Source organism: Osmerus eperlanus, chromosome 2, assembly GCF_963692335.1.
Source record: "Osmerus eperlanus chromosome 2, fOsmEpe2.1, whole genome shotgun sequence".
NCBI classification, from domain to species: domain Eukaryota; kingdom Metazoa; phylum Chordata; class Actinopteri; order Osmeriformes; family Osmeridae; genus Osmerus; species Osmerus eperlanus.
The window spans coordinates 1,702,413-1,720,532 of NC_085019.1; the positions used below are offsets into that span (position 1 = coordinate 1,702,413).

The 18,120-nt window shown below is 52.4% G+C and overlaps 1 protein-coding gene across 1 annotated transcript; it reads left to right on the top strand.

The window, feature by feature from the left end:
• The first annotated feature begins 206 nt into the window (after positions 1–206).
• Positions 207–17,528, top strand: LOC134034120 (glutamine-rich protein 2). The gene is made up of 20 exons (XM_062478484.1): positions 207–950; positions 4,611–4,715; positions 5,561–5,641; positions 6,098–6,211; positions 6,344–6,782; positions 7,621–7,706; positions 7,909–8,048; positions 8,192–8,276; positions 8,943–9,299; positions 9,707–9,829; positions 9,964–10,038; positions 10,480–10,644; positions 10,997–11,115; positions 11,223–11,288; positions 11,506–11,607; positions 11,921–12,145; positions 12,560–12,728; positions 13,714–13,816; positions 14,537–14,659; positions 15,352–17,528. The coding sequence occupies exons 1-20, from the start codon at positions 543–545 to the stop codon at positions 15,519–15,521; spliced, it is 3,255 nt and encodes a 1,084-aa protein (XP_062334468.1). The 5' UTR covers positions 207–542; the 3' UTR covers positions 15,522–17,528.
• Positions 17,529–18,120: the final 592 nt, after the last annotated feature.

Sequence of the window (18,120 nt, forward strand, 5' to 3'; positions counted from 1 at the left end):
TTAGTATCCATCGTGATGTGGATTTTGATGCGCGCATCTGTCTTGTTGCTAAGTAACTGGAGACGCTCTGAGTCACAAAGTGGGACGTATTTATTTTGCAGTGGGACGGAGAGTTGGGCCAATCAGGAAAGAGAACTCAAATGACTGTCATTGTTACGTCCAATAAGCTTCCACTGTAGGCGTGGGAGACAAGAAACAAACTTGAAACTATTTAACAAACCTGGGTTTGTGGACCGGGGAATAGGAACAACACAGATTGAATTGACACGGGTAGTTTTAGAAACGTTTTAGTAATTGTTAGGTGACTATATTTGTGACTGAGAACTAGCAGTTTCAAGAGCGAACATTTTGACTAATAATAGAAAGTGTCTTTCAACGCAAACGTTGTTTACATTTCGTGACAATGTTTTGTCGAACTGAATCAGGATTATTGTAATGTATTATTTCGACAAGGATATGACGAAGAGCCAGATGGATGACAGTCGGTGTTGTAGGGAAATGGCTTAGATTTCCACGACTACTGACTACTGAAGAATTGAGTCATGTCTGCTGACATCAGTTTGCTTGACTTGCTAAACCTGTCCATCGGTACGCCAGAGGTCGGTGCGGTCAACTTCAACGCGCTCCACTCTCTCCTGCATGCCATCCTCGGACACCTGAAAATCCAAAATGTGACCACTCACTGGAGGGAGGAAAATCCCCCTCCACAGGAGCCCCATGGCCAGACTCAGGCCAAGGCACTGCTCCGAGAGTTGCCCGGCCCGTACCACCACATAGAAGACAAATTGCGGAAAATTGAGCTGAAGATGTCCGCGCTGGAGAAACTCCCCAACGGCGCAGAGCTGATGAACTTGGGCCGGACCGAATCCAGCGCCACGCCAGTCAGCGACATGTGGCAACAGATGCAGCTCCGTCGCCAGGTGCAGGCCAATGCAGACGGTGTGTCCAAGGTGAGGAGCTCCTCCTATAGTCTTATCAGCCAATGTATTTATGACAGCTGTCATTTAGTCAAAATAACAAAATCCATAGTTGTGAAGACAATCACCATTGGCCCTATTGATCAAGATGGAACTAGTGAGCTAGTCTGGTGTCTTGCTGAAGTGCCATGCGGCTTTTATGAAATCTAATTGTATTTGTATAGCCCTTTTATACAAGCAATGTCACAGAAGGCTTCACAGATGTATATTGAACTGCATCTTTTACCATGCGAGACAGAGCTGATAGAGGAAATACAGTATTGCAGCCAACTGGAAAGGATTTGGAAAAGAGAACCTTTTCATTTCCTAGACACATTGGTTGTATGAGATACAATAAGTGTGTGCGTGCGGCAGTGCCTATTCGCTTGTTTGTGTCTGCGAGTGATTGCAAGTCTGTGAGTGTGATGACAGGTGAGCATTTCACGACAGTCAGCACCGGATAAGGCCTTTGATGACAGAGGACACAATGGGCCCTGGGATCGTCTATGTCATCTCGGATGACCTCTGTGCGTGTGTCCGTTCAGGTTTCCACAAGCCACTCCCTAGAGCGAGCACAGCGCCAAAGCTGTAATCGTTACTTAGCTGGTACAAGTTGTTAAAACCCAGGCAGTTCAGATGTGGGCATAGTTATAATGATTATCAGTCTGCACAAACAATGTTCCATCAGCTGGGTTTGGTTAAATCTGTCATTAGGGCTTAAGCACACTAACTAGGCACACAAGACAAGGACCGCTGATGGACACAGAGGACTGGGTTATCTGTTCTAGCGCTGCCCAGACTTGTCCCGTACGGCTCTCTATCTCCCTCTCCTCTCTTTGGGGTCATCCTGCTCCAACCATATATCTCTCTCTTCCCTCCCTCCCTCCCTCCCTCCCTCCCCCTGTCGCTGTAATTAGCCCCCAACAGAGATGAGGCTGGTTGTCAGGTGAAGAATGGTGTTCAGGTGATCAGGAGACGAGACAGGTTCAGTCCAGGTGGCTCTCTTTGAAACCCTCGTCTGAATCATTCATGTGCCCTGTGGGCACTGCTCAGGTCAGCTGTCCCCTGGCCCTGAATGCCCCTGAATGCCAGTCCTGTCAGCCTGCCTGATTGTCTGTCTGCCATCCTGGCTGTCAGGAAACTAAGGAAGTGGTTCAGAAAGACCACTCTAGTGGTGAGACCGACACCTGTAACATGAGTCCAAGCGTGTTACAGGCATGTTGTAGCATGCATGCCAGGTACACACACTGGGACTGACCTGTTTATGTATGCAGTAAGTGTGTCACGGTCACTGGTCTGGCCCTCACCCAGGACACAGGTTGTCAGAGCAACAGTCTGACTGAGCCCACTTTGACCCCCTGGAGAGTCTGTCCTGGTCCAGAGAGGGCTCAGGAGGTCTCTCTCCTCCCTCTCTCTCTCCCCCTTTCTCTTTCCTCTCTCTCTCGCTCTCTCTCTCTCTTTCTCTCGATCTGTATTTCAATCTCTCTCTCTCCTCTCTCTCTCACACACATTTTAGTACCAGTGGAACGTCAATTTCTACGTTTTGGAGCGTCCCTCTACTGTTCCATCAATTATGATCCAACCAATCACCTTCCCCCTTGGCTTATTTAGTGAAACCACTGTCAGTCAAACTCCGGCTGGAGGAAAACTGGGAAGTTCAGACAACAATCGGGGGCGCTGTTTCTCATGTTTAAATGTATTTTCTAATATCAGCGCCGCTTTCAGTGTTTGTTCTGCGTGAAGGCTCTCCAGCCTGTCAGCCATTTTGTTCTGACACAGTTAATGGTTGCCTAGTGTGAAGGAACTTCCTGGTTGAAGGATAACCAGGAAGCTCCTTCCTTCCTAGGATGACATCCTCACTGTTCTCCGTCAAACAGTCTTTGTTGTTCACTTGGATAAGTGTGTGAGTCAGTTAGTCTGTTGTCGCTCCATCCAAAACAAGATGGTTGTGTTGCTTGGTGTCGGCTGTTTCTGCGTGGCAGTCATCCAGAAAGGTTCTTTTATTTTGTGTTGTGGATCTGTATGTCTGGTTTCCATGGGCAACTCAGAATGATTGGTGCGGGCTGCCTGGTACAGATGTGGTGTTAGTGGAGGATGCTGGCAGGACGCCATGGCAACAGCATCCTCACAAACAGACAGTGTCTGAAACCGGACTGCCCTCTCACCAGGGATCCCAGCCTCTGGTTCTGAGTGATGCCTTTCATTCCCCACGATGCTGGGTGGAGATGGAGACGGCTGGGAAAGAATCCAGGAAGCTGCGAAGGCTTCCACCCAGGCTCACAACCAGCATCTGAGTTTAGGGGCCAAACACAGACTAAAACGTTGTCATGTATGCAACGAGGGGCGACATATGTTTTTTTTTTTGTGTGTGTGTGTGTTCTTTTTAATTTATTTTTTTTAGATCTGAACCTCCGGTGTCTCATATGTAGTCCTGCTTTGACCTCTGACCCCGAGCACAGGTCATCCCAGAGTCGAGTCGTCTCTCCCAGGTCACTGATTAACCATCGGCCGTCCATCCAGCCGTGGCGGTAGCGCCCTGTCTACCTGGCTGGTTGGTATCAGGCCAGGTGGGTGCGTCACGACATACCCGGACACGGCTCCTCTGGCTGGGGTTAAACAAGCACCCAGCTGGGGTCCACGTGGTCCACAGACACTGCAGGAATCTCCTTTATTTCAGGGTGGGATGGAGACAAACATACCACACACAGAAACACACATACATTTGTCATTGGCAAATCCTAAAGCAAATGATAATTGTTAGTTCTGTCAACAAGGCCTCACCTCACAGCCAAACAGGGACCCCACAGAGGGACATCAAACAGCACAGAAAAAAAAAACTAAAACATTCCACATCTCAACATTCTTCATGGAATGAATCTTCCAGGTGTCTTGTGTTGTTGTGACTGCTCATACGGAGGTGACCCGTAGCGTGACCAGACGGACAGAAACTGACTTCTGTCCGACTCGGCTCATCAAATCAACATTACTGAAGGATGCGAGGAATGCTTTCATTAAAATGAGCTTTCGGCCTGTTGGTCAGTTGCTGTTGCATCCTGGTCCAGCACAGAGAGACAGACGTGGTGACAGCCTGCATACCCAAGCGGGTGTGTGTATGGGTGTGTTTGTCACCAGTCCTCACACTTGGGGGTCAGGGGGGTGGAGACAATGAAAGGATGTTGGGGGTCTCTAAAGAAAGGTTGCCATGGATCTTCAAAGTCTGTGCTTGTTGTCGGGGTTGGCCTATGTAAGATCATCTTATTGCACTTCCCAGATTCCCGTCACAGTTACCCAGAATCCCACTGAGGGGTTCCCAGTGAGGGATTAGGGTTGGGAGCTGTGCTCACAATGTCAGGTTCAGATTAGTTTGCTTTGGGGCAGGATAAGACATGACAACTGGGAAGATGATGATCACAATTATGTGAATTGAATGATGAATACTAATGTTCTGAAAGTGGGAATCAATGCATGTAAGGCCTGTTTCCTGGACACTGGTCTGCTGAGTCCTCAACTAAAAACAAGAGGTTTTTCCATTGAAAGGGATTCCTTTTTCCTTGACTAGGTTTTCAGCTGTGTTTTGTGAAAGCAGACCTTACTTCTCTTACTCTCTAAACCACCAACTCTCTCTCTCTCGCTCTCCCTCTCCTGCCTTCCCAGGCCATGGCCCTGATCCAGGACCTTCTCAGAGAGACCCAGGAGCTGAAGGAGCTTCGACACGGCATGAAGGAAGAAGTCAAGAACCTCCAGGACCGGCTCGACCAGGTCAGAAAACCTTCGTCTAATCTTCATCTGAGAAACTCTGCCTGGGGTACACACACACGCTGTAGCTCAAATACCAACGTATTAGGATGAATGCTGCCAACCGTGTTGTGAATGCCCCTTCACTCAGCATTAAGGGGGGGTTACTGACAAGTCATGGCAACCCTCCTCTCCATCTGTTTGACTCTGTATGCTCCAGGGGACACCTAGAACCCACCAGAGATTTCCTCCCCCTCTCTCACCCAACCCTCCCTCCCTCCCTCTGTCCTTCACTCTGTTCCATTCGCCCTGTCTCTTTTCACCCCACACAAGAGATGAGGCAGAGGGCCACCATGTGAAGAGATAACCTGGACTCTTTGTCTTTGCTCTCTCTCTCTCTCTCGTTCTGGCTCTATGTCTCTCTCTCCTCTCTCTCCCTCGTCCTCTCTGGGGGGCATGGTCACCCAGAGGGCAGCGTGATCGCAGAGCCAGGGCTTATCTCGGCCCCCTCTCCTGTCACTCATACACGCACACACACGCACGCACTCACACACACCAGACAGGGAAATGGAAGGGCAATAGGGATCATAATACAGATCTGGTTACATCTGCTGTAATAACCTCTGCCGGTCTGCCTGTCTGTCTGTCTGTCTGCCGGTCTGCCTGTCTGCCTGTCTGCCTGTCTGCCTGCCTGTCTGCCTGTCTGCCTGTCTGTCTGTCTGCCGGTCTGCCTGCCTGCCTGTCTGTCTGTCTGTCTGCCGGTCTGCCGGTCTGCCTGTCTGCCTGTCTGTCTGCCTGCCTGTCTGCCTGTCTGCCTGCCTGCCTGCCTGTCTGTCTGTCTGTCTGTCTGCCTGCCTATCTATCTCCAGATGCACATGGACAAAGTGACAGCGAGCATGGAGGATGTTGAGAAGTGCTGCCACCGTGTGGACAATCTGGAGACTGTCATGGTGAGCTGGACCTGAGAACAGTCAGGTCAGGTGGACTGTCTGTGGACGATTACTGGTCACTGTAGAAGTGTTAATACAAGTTAGTTGATTATCCAACAGAGAGACACACGCATTCCTGTATCTATAGTTAGATATGGATATAGATAAAATAGAGATAGAGAGATAAAAAGAGATAAAATAAAGATTGGAGTCAGGTGGGTGAGCGGTTAGGGAATCGGGCAAGTAATCTGAAGATTGCCAGTTCGATTCCCAGCTGTGCCAAATGATGTTGTGTCCTTGGGCAAGGCACTTCACCCTATTTGCCTTGGGGGAATGTCCCTGTACTTACTGTAAGTCGTTCTGGATAAGAGCGTCTGCTAAATGACTAAATGTAAAATGTAAATGTAAGATTGATGTGAAATAATTTATGTGAGGTTTAACCCTCCCTCCCTCCCTCCCTCCCTCCCTCCCTCCTAGAAACACCTGGGGGAGAGAGTTGCTCAGTTTCCGGACCCAGACGAGCTGGAACAGTGTGTCACCTGGGACATCATGCAGTCCACCCTGGTCAATGAGAGGCAGATGATAGAGAATGTAGGTCCTAAAAATGGTACTGGTCTTGGAAATAGAAAGGGTACTGGTCCTAGAAACAGTATGGGTCATAGAAATGTTACCAGGAAATGCCAGGTTGGCATTATGTCAAAACCACTTCCTCTTCCTGTACAGGAAGTCCCAGACACACAGCAGATGCCATGCCCACTGCCTCCAGCACCACCCACCACCAGCCCCACACTACCAACCAGCCCCACACTTCCAACCAGCCCCAAACTACCAACCAGCCCCACACCAACAACCACCTCTTCACCAACCACACCCAGCACCCCAGCCTCCACCAAACCCGAAGCGTCTCCCATCGCTCCCCCAGAAGCAGGGCCTGAGCCTGGGGCAGCTCCAGCCCAGGGGTCCCCCTCTGACTGGGCCCTGGTGCCTCTCTCCAGGGTGTCCAGCGGAGCGCAGCGCTACCCAGAGACGGTGGACGCCCTGAGGGCCGTGGGGAAGCTGGGGGAGAGGCAGGGGGGTCTGGAGGCCAGGGTGGAGAGGCTGGAGGCCGGCAAGGCTGACCAGGCTCAGCTGCAGCATCTCCGGGAGCAGCTCACCAACATGGGTGAGTTAGTTAACCTAGTTAGTTAACTTAGTTAGTTAACGAGTTAGGTAAATGCGTGAGACCACTTGGGACCACTTGGTCTGGTGTGTGAGCGCTGGGTGATGTGTGTGTGTGTGTGTGAGCGTTGGGTGATGTGTGTGTGTGTGTGAGCGTCGGGTGATGTGTGTGTGTGTGTGAGCGTCGGGTGATGTGTGTGTGTGTGTGTGTGTGTGTGTGTGTGTGTGTGAGCGCTGGGTGATGTGTGTGTGTGTGTGAGCGTCGGGTGATGTGTGTGTGTGTGAGCGTCGGGTGATGTGTGTGTGTGTGTGTGAGCACTGGGTGATGTGTGTGTGTGTGTGTGTGTGAGAGCTGGGTGATGTGTGTGTGTGTGTGAGCGCTGGGTGATGTGTGTGTGTGTGTGTGTGTGAGAGCTGGGTGATGTGTGTGTGTGTGTGAGCGCTGGGTGATGTGTGTGTGTGTATGTGAGCGTCGGGTGATGTGTGTGTGTGTGAGAGCTGGGTGATGTGTGTGTGTGTGTGAGAGCGCTGGGTGATGTGTGTGTGTGTGTGAGCGCTGGGTGATGTGTGTGTGTGTGTGTGTAAGCGCTGGGTGATGTGTGTGTGTGTGTGTGTGAGCGCTGGGTGATGTGTGTGGGTGTGTGTGTGTGTGAGCGCTGGGTGATGTGTGTGTGTGTGTGTGTGTGAGCGCTGGGTGATGTGTGTGTGTGTGAGCGCTGGGTGATGTGTGGGTGTGTGTGTGTGTGAGCGCTGGGTGATGTGTGTGTGTGTGTGTGTAAGCGCTGGGTGATGTGTGTGTGTGTGTGTGTGTGAGCGCTGGGTGATGTGTGTGTGTGTTCCAGGTAACGGAGGTGCACCTGACAACCTGCTGGAGCAGATCAACCACCTGAGAGGTCTGCTGGACAGCCTGATGGCTGACAGGGAGAAGGTGACACGCACACACACATGTATGGACGCACACTCACTCATTGCGAAAGCACACAGCACATCAACAGGCATACACAAGACACCTCTACACATTCTCACACAAGAAACCTCTACACATTCTCACACAAGAGATTGGAGACGAAGGCCGACACATACACACACACACACACACACAGTGATGGTTGGCTTGGTGTGTGTGTTAGCTGCGGGGTTTGGAGGAGTGGCCAGTGAGTCCAGAGGGGGGCGTTGCAGGCAGGGACAGCAGCCAGGATCCAGAGCTTCAGTCTAACCAGAGAGACTCTGGAGAGATAGCCCAGCTCAGGATGCACATAGGTTACCTCAGGTACGGACACACACACACACACACACTCAGACATACGCACGCACACACACACACACGCACACGTTCATTTGTGTGTGCGCATGCGTGTGTGTGTGTGTGTGTGTGTGCGCATGTGTGTGTGTGTGTGTGTGTGTTGCGTACAGGAAGTCAGTACATCAGCTAACAGAGGAGGTGGAACTGCTGAAGAAGTGGGAGCAGAGCAAAGAAGACACACACCTGCAGGACCAGGTCAGACAGACAGATACTGTAGATAACCAGGCAGACAGACAGACAGACAGGCAGACAGATACTGTAGATAACCAGACAGACAGACAGGCAGGCAGGCAGGCAGACAGACAGATACTGTCGATAACCAGACAGGCAGACAGGCAGGCAGACAGGCAGGCAGGCAGACAGACAGACAGATACTGTGGATAACCAGACAGACAGGCAGACAGATACTGTAGATAACCAGACAGACAGACAGATACTGTAGATAACCAGGCAGACAGACAGATACTGTAGATAACCAGACAGGCAGACAGACAGACAGATATTGTAGATAACCAGGCAGACAGACACTGTAGATAACCAGGCAGACAGACAGATACTGTAGATAACCAGAAAGACAGGCAGATAGATACTGTAGATAATCAGACAGGTATACAGACAGACAGATACTGTAGATAACCAGACAGACAGACAGATACTGTAGATAACCAGACAGACAGACAGATACTGTAGATAACCAGACAGACAGGTTAAGAGGCCGGATGAGACAGACACACACATACAGATGTACAAGATAATCTTCAGCAGTATCTAGCGGCCCACCACACAACAGCACCCCCTGGAGTCTTGGAGGCTTCCCTCACACTGCCCCTCCCCGTCTCCCAACCCCACAACCTGTCCCAGCTGGACAACCTGCGAGGCATGCTAGAGCACATGATGGCGTCCTCGACCTCGCTGCTGTCCAGCAGCCTGCAGGAGGGCTGGGAGGAGGCTGGGCAGGGCCAGGGCAGGGGCCCTGAGGCTGGACAGGCCCAGGGCAGGGGCCCTGAGGCTGGGCAGGGCCAGGACAGGGGCCCCGGGTCTGGGCAGGCCCAGGGCAGGGGCCCCGGGGCTGGGCAGGAGGGCCCTGCAGCATGCCCCACCTGCTCGCTGGACGTCAGTAAGAAGGTCAGCCAGCTGTTCCAGCGTTACGACAAGCTGCAGGGCCTGGTCAGCAGCCTCACGAGGCAAGGAGGAGGCAGGGCAGCGCCTGGAGCGGAGGTACAGAGGCAGGGGCGAGGCAATGGGAGAGGGAGAAGTGTAGGGAGGGGTAGAGAGAGAGGGAGACGAGGAAGAGGGAGAGGGGGAAGGGGGTAGGGAGATGGAGGGAGAGATAGGGGTAGAGGGAACGATGGAGGTGAAGGTACACAGAGAGAGAAAGAGAGAAAGAGAGATGAAGAAGAGGGAGAGGTAGAGGAAGGAGAGGGACAGACAGACATAAACAGGGCTGGTGGTAGATGTAGAGGTGGAGGTCTACATGCAGGGAGAGGATTGTGATAGGATGGGTTTACAGACAGCACCTAGGCTTGAGGAACGAAGACCTCAGTAGCTAACTCCTGGTTTGTTTGTGTGTGTGGTTGTGTGTGTGTGTGTGTGTGTGTGTGTGTGTGGGGGGGGGGCCCTGGTAGAGCACAGAGATGATCAGTGATGTGCAGGGAGCCATACTGCAGCTGCAGACAGAGTGTGAGAGGCTGAACAGCACAGCCAACACCCTGATGGAGGAGCACAGCCAGAAACAGAAACACATCGAGGTGAGTCTACTGGGGGAGGAGGGGAGGGGAGGGAGGGGGAGGAGGAGGGGAGGGGAGGGGGAGGGGAGGAGGAGGGGACGGGAGGAGGGGAGAGGATGATGGACCATGATGAAGGTGTTGCGTATCTTCTACAGCACCTGTACAAGTCTATGGAGATGCTGGAGGAGAAGAAAGCAGACAGGGAGCTGGTGGAGATGGAGATAGAGATCGTAAGTGGCTCGCTGCTCACAACACCACATGACGCCCATGGAACATGATAGCTTCAGCACCAGGTGTGTGTGTGGCCCAGGTGTGTGTGTGGGGCCCAGGTGTGTGTGTGGTGTGTGTGGGGGTCTCCAGGCTGATCTTACAGCTGTCTTCAGTCTAGACAGGCTTTCTGGGCATTCCTACCCCCCTTCCCCCACACACACACAACCTCACCTGGCTGTCAAGCCTCCACACGCCCCTACAAGTCTGTGTGTGTGTGTGTTAATTCCTAACAAGTCCAAACAAGCCTTGCACAGCCTGTACACGCCTTCAATACATTCACTGTTACTCACATGCCTCGGATGTGAGGCCCTGCCCTGCCCTCAACTCTCTTCTCTCCTATCCTTTCCTCACCTCCTTGTCTCCTCTCCTCCTCTCTCCTCTCCTCTTCTCTACTCCTGTAGAAGGCTGACAAGCGTGCGTTGGAGACGAAGGTGAGCAGGATGCAGTTTGACAGCATGACGGAGCAGCTCAGCTCCATGTTCCAGGAGCTTCTGGGGAAGATCAGCTGTCAGGAGCAGGACTGGCACAAGGTGCTGGACAAGATCTCCACCGAGATGGAGTGCAAGGTAGAGAGACACCTGCATAGAGTTCTGTCTCTCTCTTTCTGTCTCTCTCTGTCTCTCTCTGTCTCTCTCTCTCTCTCTCTCTGTCCCTCTCTGTCTCTCGCTCTCTCTGTCTCTCTCTGTCTCTTTCTCTCTCTCATCTGGGTCTTCACTCCTTCAGCTATGAACCTATAGTCTGTGTGTGTACAGTTGAACCTATAGTCTGTGTGTGTACAGTTGAACCTATAGTCTGTGTGTGTACAGTTGAACCTATAGTCTGTGTGTGTACAGTTGAACCTATAGTCTGTGTGTGTGTACAGTTGAACCTATAGTCTGTGTGTGTACAGTTGAACCTATAGTCTGTGTGTGTGTACAGTTGAACCGTATTGAGTTGGACTCGGTGAAGCAGCAGTTGGAGGAGCGATGGAAGGCCATCCGTAAGCAGCTGCAGGCCCAGCCCGGCCCCGAGCAAGACGACGCCGCTGGGATCAGGAGGTAGGTCACCTCCGCCAGGGGTCGGGGGTCGGGGGTCAGGGGTCAGGGGTCGGGGGTCGGGGGCTGTTTCAGGACCTGTCTGACCTGTGTCCTCCTGTCCCTCCCAGACAGCTGGTGGCCAGGTTCCACTGCATCTCCTGTGACAGACCTGTGGACATGATGACTCCAGGACAGTGTGTGTCCTACACAGGCTGCATCCTTTATTAGGACTAGATATATATTCATTGGTTACTCATTTATTTACTTATTTTTTTTTTGCATTCATTGAGCAGACACTTTTTTCTTTAAAAGCACAATTTCTCTCTCTTTCTCCCTCCCTCCCTCCCTCCCTCCCTCCCTCCCTCCCTCCCTCCCTCCCTCCCTCCCTCCCTCCCTTCCTCCCTCCCCCAGACACCTCCTGACAGTTCCCTCTGCCCCCAGCCTCCCCTCTCACAAGTCCAGCCGCCCATACACCGTCTACGAGCTGGAGCAGGTCCGCCAACACTGCCGCAGGTAGGGAGAGAGGGATGGAGGGATAAGGTTATATCGAGGCTGGAGAAATACCCGTGTCCTCTACCAGACTTTACCAGCAGGGGGAGCCAGAAACACACTCAGCTCACGCTGTCTTAACCAGCCTCTACCTGAAGAGTCAAAGTAGCTTTCCAGTAATCAAATAAATGAGTAATATTCTAGTAATAATGATAGTATTAAAAAACATTATTATGGTTATCATACTGCATGATAGTATGTGATATAATAGTTGTAATGGTTTACAGTGATATAGTCAGTCTTAGTTCCCCCCCCCCCCCCCCCCCCTCCCCCCCAGCCTCAGACCAGGAACCAACCAGGGCAACTTTGTGCTGGCTAGCTCTGAGCGCAGCCTGATGCAGATGCGCAGGGTGCACACCATGATGTGTGAGCAGATAGAGAGGGTCCAGAGCGTCCTGGCCTTCCCAGGGAGGCCCTACACCCAGGGGGCCCTGCGCGAGCTCTCCAGATACCCCCCCCTCCTGGGGCCCCTGCAGAGGACGAGCCAGAGCCTGATCAAGCAGTGAGTCAGGAAGAGCAGAGGCAGGGAGGGTGAGGAGAGACAGGACAAGGGAGAGGGCAGAGAGGGTGAGGAGGGTGAGGAGAGGCAGGAGGAAGGCGAGGAGGGTGAGGAGAGGCAGGAGGAGGGTGAGGAGAGGCAGGAGGAGGGAGGAGGGTGAGGAGAGACAGGACAAGGGAGGAGGGTGAAGAGAGGAAAGGAGAGGAGGGTGAGGAGAGGAAAGGAGAGGAGGGTGAGAGGAGAGGAGGGAGAGGAGGGTGAGGAGAGGAAAGGAGAGGAGGGTGAGGAGAGGAGGGTGAGGAGAGGAAAGGAAAGGAGAGGAGGGTGAGGTTAGAAGCAGGGAGGAAGGAGACTGGCGTGTACCGTGGAGTCACATGATCTCTGACTAGGTTTGAAAGTGTTCCCCCCCGCCCTCAGTGACCGTATTCCAGAGATGGCAGACTATGGCTACCTGGCCATGTCTCGTAGCTGTGGGGGCAGCCACACCCTCACCTACCCCAACCGCCGCTACACCCGTCTGCAGCACATCACCCACATCCTACAGACCGAAGAGGAAACCCCTATCAGCACCCTGCTACGGGTCCAGGTACAGAGGGAGGGGGGAGGAGGAGGGAGGAGGAGAGGAGGAGGAGGGGAGGAGGAGGAGGAGGAGGAGGGGAGGGAGGGAGGGAGGTGAGGAGGAGAGGAGGAGAGGAGAGGAGGAGGAGGGGAGGAGGAGGAGGAGTGAGGAGGAGGAGGAGGGGAGGAGAGGAGGGAGGGAGGGAGGGAGGGAGGGGAGGAGGAGAGGAGGAGGGGAGGAGAGGAGAGGAGAGGAGAGAAGGAGGGGAGGGGAGGGGAGGGGAGGGGAGGGGAGGGGAGGAGGAGGAGGAGGTGGGAGGGAGGAGAGGAGAGGAGGGGGGGAGGAGGAGAGGAGAGGAGGGAGGAAAGGAGGAGGAGGGGAGGAGGAGGGGAGGAGGAGGAGAGGAGGGGAGGAGGAGGAGGAGGAGGAGGAGGGGAGGGGAGGGGAGGGGGAGGAGGGAGGGAGGGAGGGAGGGAGGGAGGGAGGGAGGAGGAGGAGGAGGAGGAGGAGGAGGAGGAGGAGGAGGAGGAGGAGGAGGAGGAGGAGGGGGGGAGGAGAGGAGAGGAGGTGGAGGGAGAGGAGGGGAGGAGGAGGAGAGGAGGGAGGAGAGGAGGAGGAGGGGAGGAAGAGAGGAGGAGGAGGAGGAGGGGAGGAGGACAGGAGAGGAGGAGGAGGGAGGAGAGGAGGAGGAGGGAGGGAGGGGAGGAGGGGAAGGGGAGGAGGAGGAGTGAGAGGAGGGGAGGAGAGGAGGGGGGGAGGGGAGGAGAGGAGGAGGAGGGAGGAGAGGAGGAGGGGAGGAGGAGGGGAGGAGGGAGGAGAGGAAGAGGGGAGGAGGGAGGAGAGGAGGGGAGGAGGAGGGGGGAGAGGAGGGGAGGAGGGAGGAGGAGGGAGAGGAGGGAGAGGAGGGGAGGAGGAGGGAGGGTTAAATGGAAAGATAGATGGAATGTCCAATAGATAGATAGATGGACTGATGGTTGGACATCCTAATGTCTGTATGGCTCTGATTGGTCAGCCAGAGGAAGTGGACATCCTGGGATTGGACGGCCATATCTACAAGGGACGTCTGAACAAATCAATCAAGACTGTGGAGGGCAGACTACCAACCATCTCTCCAGGTACCCCGCTCCCTCGCTAGTCTGTCTCTGTCTGTGTGTCTGTCTGTGTGTGTGTCTGTGTGTCTGTGTGTTAATACACACACCATTCTGGTACTGCAGTGACGACCTGCCTGCGAAGGCAGTTGGGTGTGTGTGTTTGTATGTGTGGAATGAGTATGTAAGGCGTGTGTGTGTGGAATGGGTATAGTGACTGTGTGTGTTTGTAGGTGTTGAATGGGTATTTATGGCGTGTGTGTGAGCTATTTTAGTCATCCACTTCATGGTGTGTGTGTGGGGGGTGTGTGTGTGTGTGTGTGTGTGTGTGTGTGTGTGCGGGTGTGTGTGTGTGGGGGGTGTGTGTGTGTGTGTGTGTGTGTGTGTGTGTGTGTGTGTGCGGGTGTGTGTGTGTGGGGGGTGTGTGTGTGTGGGGTGTGTGTGTGTGTGTGTGTGTGTGTGTGTGCGTGTGTGTGCGGGTGTGTGTGTGTGTGTGTGTGTGTGTGTGGGTGTGTGTGTGTGGGGTGTGTGTGTGTGTGTGCGTGTGTGTGTGGTGCGTGTGTGTGTGTGTGTGTGCGGGTGTGTGTGTGTGTGTGTGTGTGTGTGCGGGTGTGTGTGTGTGTGTGTGGGGTGTGTGTGTGTGTGGGGTGTGTGTGTGTGTGCGGGTGTGTGTGTGTGTGTGTGTGCGTGTGTTATTCCTGGGGTGCGCCAGGGCCAGGGCCTCCCTGATGTTATTGTTGTCTGCAGGTGTGATTAAGAGCAAGGACAAGGTCCTGCGCTCTCCATCCCAGAAGTCTGCAGGGAGTCTGGGCTCTGGCAGGGCCACCCCAGTCAGACCCCAGAGTGCCAAGACCCAACGCAGCCGCTCAAGTAGGTCTCTCTGGGGTGGGTGGGTCTCTGGGGTGGGTGGGTCTCTGGGGTGGGTGGGTCTCTGGGGTGGGTGGGTCTCTCTGGGGTGGGTGGGTCTCTCTGGGGTGGGTCTCTCTGGGGTGGGTGGGTCTCTCTGTGGTGGGTAGATCTCTCTGGGGTGGGTGTGTCTCTCTGGGGTGGGTCTCTCTGGGTGGGTAGATCTCTCTGGGGTGGGTGTGTCTCTCTGGGGTGGGTCTCTCTGGGGTGGGTGGGTCTCTCTGGGGTAGATCTCTCTGGGGTGGGTGGGTCTCTCTGGGGTGGGTAGATCTCTCTGGGGTGGGTAGACCTCTCTGGGGTGGGTAGATCTCTCTGGGGTGGGTGTGTCTCTCTGGGGTGGGTCTCTCTGGGGTGGGTAGATCTCTCTGGGGTGGGTGGGTCTCTCTGGGGTGGGTAGATCTCTCTGGGGTGGGTGTGTCTCTCTGGGGTGGGTCTCTCTGGGGTGGGTAGATCTCTCTGGGGTGGGTAGATCTCTCTGGGGTGGGTGTGTCTCTCTGGGGTGGGTCTCTCTGGGGTGGGTAGATCTCTCTGGGGTGGGTGGGTCTCTCTGGGGTGGGTAGATCTCTCTGGGGTGGGTAGTTCTCAAATCAAGATTTCCCACACCTTCTCTTCCTCTCTCCCTTTTGTCTCCTCCCTTACCCCCCCCCCCCCCCCAGCCTCCAGCAGCTCAGTTAGGGATCGGCCCATGTCCTCCCTGGGCTGCCTGTCTCAGGGCCCCCTGCACCAGGCCTCCTCCCTGGCTGACCTCCCTGGAGAGGTGCACCCCAGCCTGGAGGTCCACCTGGACCTGGAGCCAGCAGAGGACCAGCCTGTCCCCACCCTCTAGGGGGCCCCAGAGAGCTCACATCAGCATGTTTTCTACCTTACTATTTTAAATGAATTAAAAAGAGTGAGCTTGGTGGTTTACAGTGTCAGAAGTTGTGGAAGGCATCGGGGTGTTATGTCTGTAAAGGAAAAAAAGCGTTCAGAGGAAGAAGACGGGTTGGAAAAAAAACATTTCTAACTCTGCTGTATCAAATTTGGCAAAAACCAGAACATGAATTTTGAGATCTGAACTTTGAACTTACAGTATTCACCCAGGCCTTTAACAGAGGTGATGTGAAGACGTTGACTACCTTTGATCATTCAAAGATACCTGGGGTAGTTCAAATGACACTGAGCCTGTGTGAGTACGGCCTGTATCTCACGTCTGTTTAGAGTAGGGCTCAATCAGGGCCTACGTTTCATCACTGACCACAGGTATGGTTGACCATGGCAGGGGCATGTAGAGTTCCAGGCAACATGCACTTGAGTCAGTTTTTTTCTGCCTGCTGTGGTCATCCCAACCACAGCTATCTAGGCACAGCCTGGCTCTCCTATTACATTTAGTCATTTAGCAGACGCTCTTATCCAGAGCTATTAAACATGACCCCCAGTCTTTTTCAAAACAGGAGCGGTTTCCTCAAGGTTGCACCTCCACCCCCCCACCCCCACCCCTACCCTCATTGACGACAGCAGCAGTTGCCCCAAGGCTGCCCCTCCTCCCCCTGTCGGGCTGCTAACCTCCCCCAGCTGGTTCTCCTTCCAAATGTCATGGCCTCTCAGATGTACATAGACCCTGGCACCTGTCAGCTACACTAGGGGAATCATGCGTTGCATTGCGGCGTTGCATAGTTTAGCATGGTACAGCCTAGTATCTTAAATTAGCATGGAATGGACAAGCGTTAGCATGGTGTAAGATCGTAGCGTTGCATAGACAAGCATGGCACAGCATATAGTCAAAGTGGTTTATTTGTCGCGTGCACCGAATAGCATTGCATTATCAGGACAGTGAACTTCTTGTGATTTGACGAGCAGCATATATTCTAAGCAGTAGCTATTTTTTTTAAGCATATAATTTAGCAACGTCTGGACAACAGTGGCACACACAGAGCAGTATTTTTCAGTCTGTCGGGTTTAGAAGCAGTTTAGAAGTTGACCCTAACCCAGTACGGAGAGAAAAAGAGAATTAGGATAACTGGGGCACTGAGATTTATAAACTTAACGCAAATGTAAACGTTTAGTAACGCTTGCTTTCAAAAATAGAAGACTAAAATGATTCATTATAACTTTGCATGGCATAGGCCTACACAGCATACCGTGTAGCAGCATGTTGCGTTTAAAATAATGATTTATCATATTTTAGATTAACGTTTAAAATGACTGTGCAAAGTGCAGCATACGGTAGAATAGCAGAAATGAGCATTTAATTGCATAGCATAGCTAATATAAAAGACAGCGTAGCATAGCATGATTTAGCATAGTGTCCTGCCAGCAGTCTTATCATGCCACTGAGGGCAAAGTGTCGTATGGGGTGGACTGGCTTGAAGTGGATCAAGCAGGATGTGAGAGTGAATAAACTTGAAAGCCTGCGTGTAGCCGACCGTCAAAGAGGAGGAGTGGGCCTTGGGGGGTAGATAATGGTTTCCTGACCTTTTATGGAAGCAAATCAGTGACAATGTTTGCCGATTTTGTACAATTTCAATTTATGAAGATTTTTTTGAGGGGGGGTCTCAATTTTACTGTCCGAATCTTAGCAACATAAATTTCCAAACCTTTTATTTATTTATTTTTACATTGAAATAAATTCATAGCCTATATCAATTTTAAAGAGGTGAATATAAAACCAACAAATTTGGTTGTGTTTAAATTTCAATATTAAGTATTCAATGCTTTTTAAAATTCAAAAATGATGTTACTGATTTGCCTCCAAAGACTTTCCTCGAAGACAATGTCACAACTATGTCTTAGCATACTGAGATTTACTTCATTTTAGGGAACAGTATGTTATTTTACTATTTCAGTAAACGCACCATTGTGTCCTCTTAGCATTGTCTAAAAAAATTAAATAAAAAATCAGAATCTGCTGTGAAAGTTAGTCTTTCATGTATTTGAGGAAGTCTATGAATTGAAGTTGGTTCTCAGACCTGTGTCTCATGTAGCAGAGACTCACATCACTGGTTCCAAGCATAGTATTCATGGCCTGTATACCTTGACTCATTGACTGCAAATAATGTCGACCTTTCTTGTGCTACCTACAAATAAACACATTTGAACCCTGTGAAACAACATGCCCACACATACACACACACACTATTACTCTCTACCCAGGGTCACAAAAGAGTATGTTCCCTGTTCCAACACTGGTTTCACAAAGTCAACACTTTGACTTGACCTGAAACACAGTCCTAACCACATCCTTCCTCTCATGACTGATCTTGTCAGTAGTATTGTACAGAAATGCAAACGGACCTTTTTCACCCTCACCCTGGGACACAGCACAGAAACAGCTCAGCTAGCTGTGCACAGAAACAGCTCAGCTAGCTGTGCACAGAAACAGCTCAGCTAGCTGTGCACAGAAACAGCTCAGCTAGCTGTGACGCTGGTGTTGGCGAGCCTTGGTATCT

Bases quoted from the DNA above. Each gene is read 5' to 3' on its own strand.
- LOC134034120 (XM_062478484.1), top strand. From the start codon at position 543: ATGTCTGCTGACATCAGTTTGCTTGACTTGCTAAACCTGTCCATCGGT. The intron at 8,277-8,942 runs GTCAGACAGACA...AACCTGTCCCAG, and splicing joins ACACACACCTGCAGGACCAG to CTGGACAACCTGCGAGGCAT. The intron at 11,289-11,505 runs GTGTGTGTCCTA...TCCCTCCCCCAG, and splicing joins GACATGATGACTCCAGGACA to ACACCTCCTGACAGTTCCCT.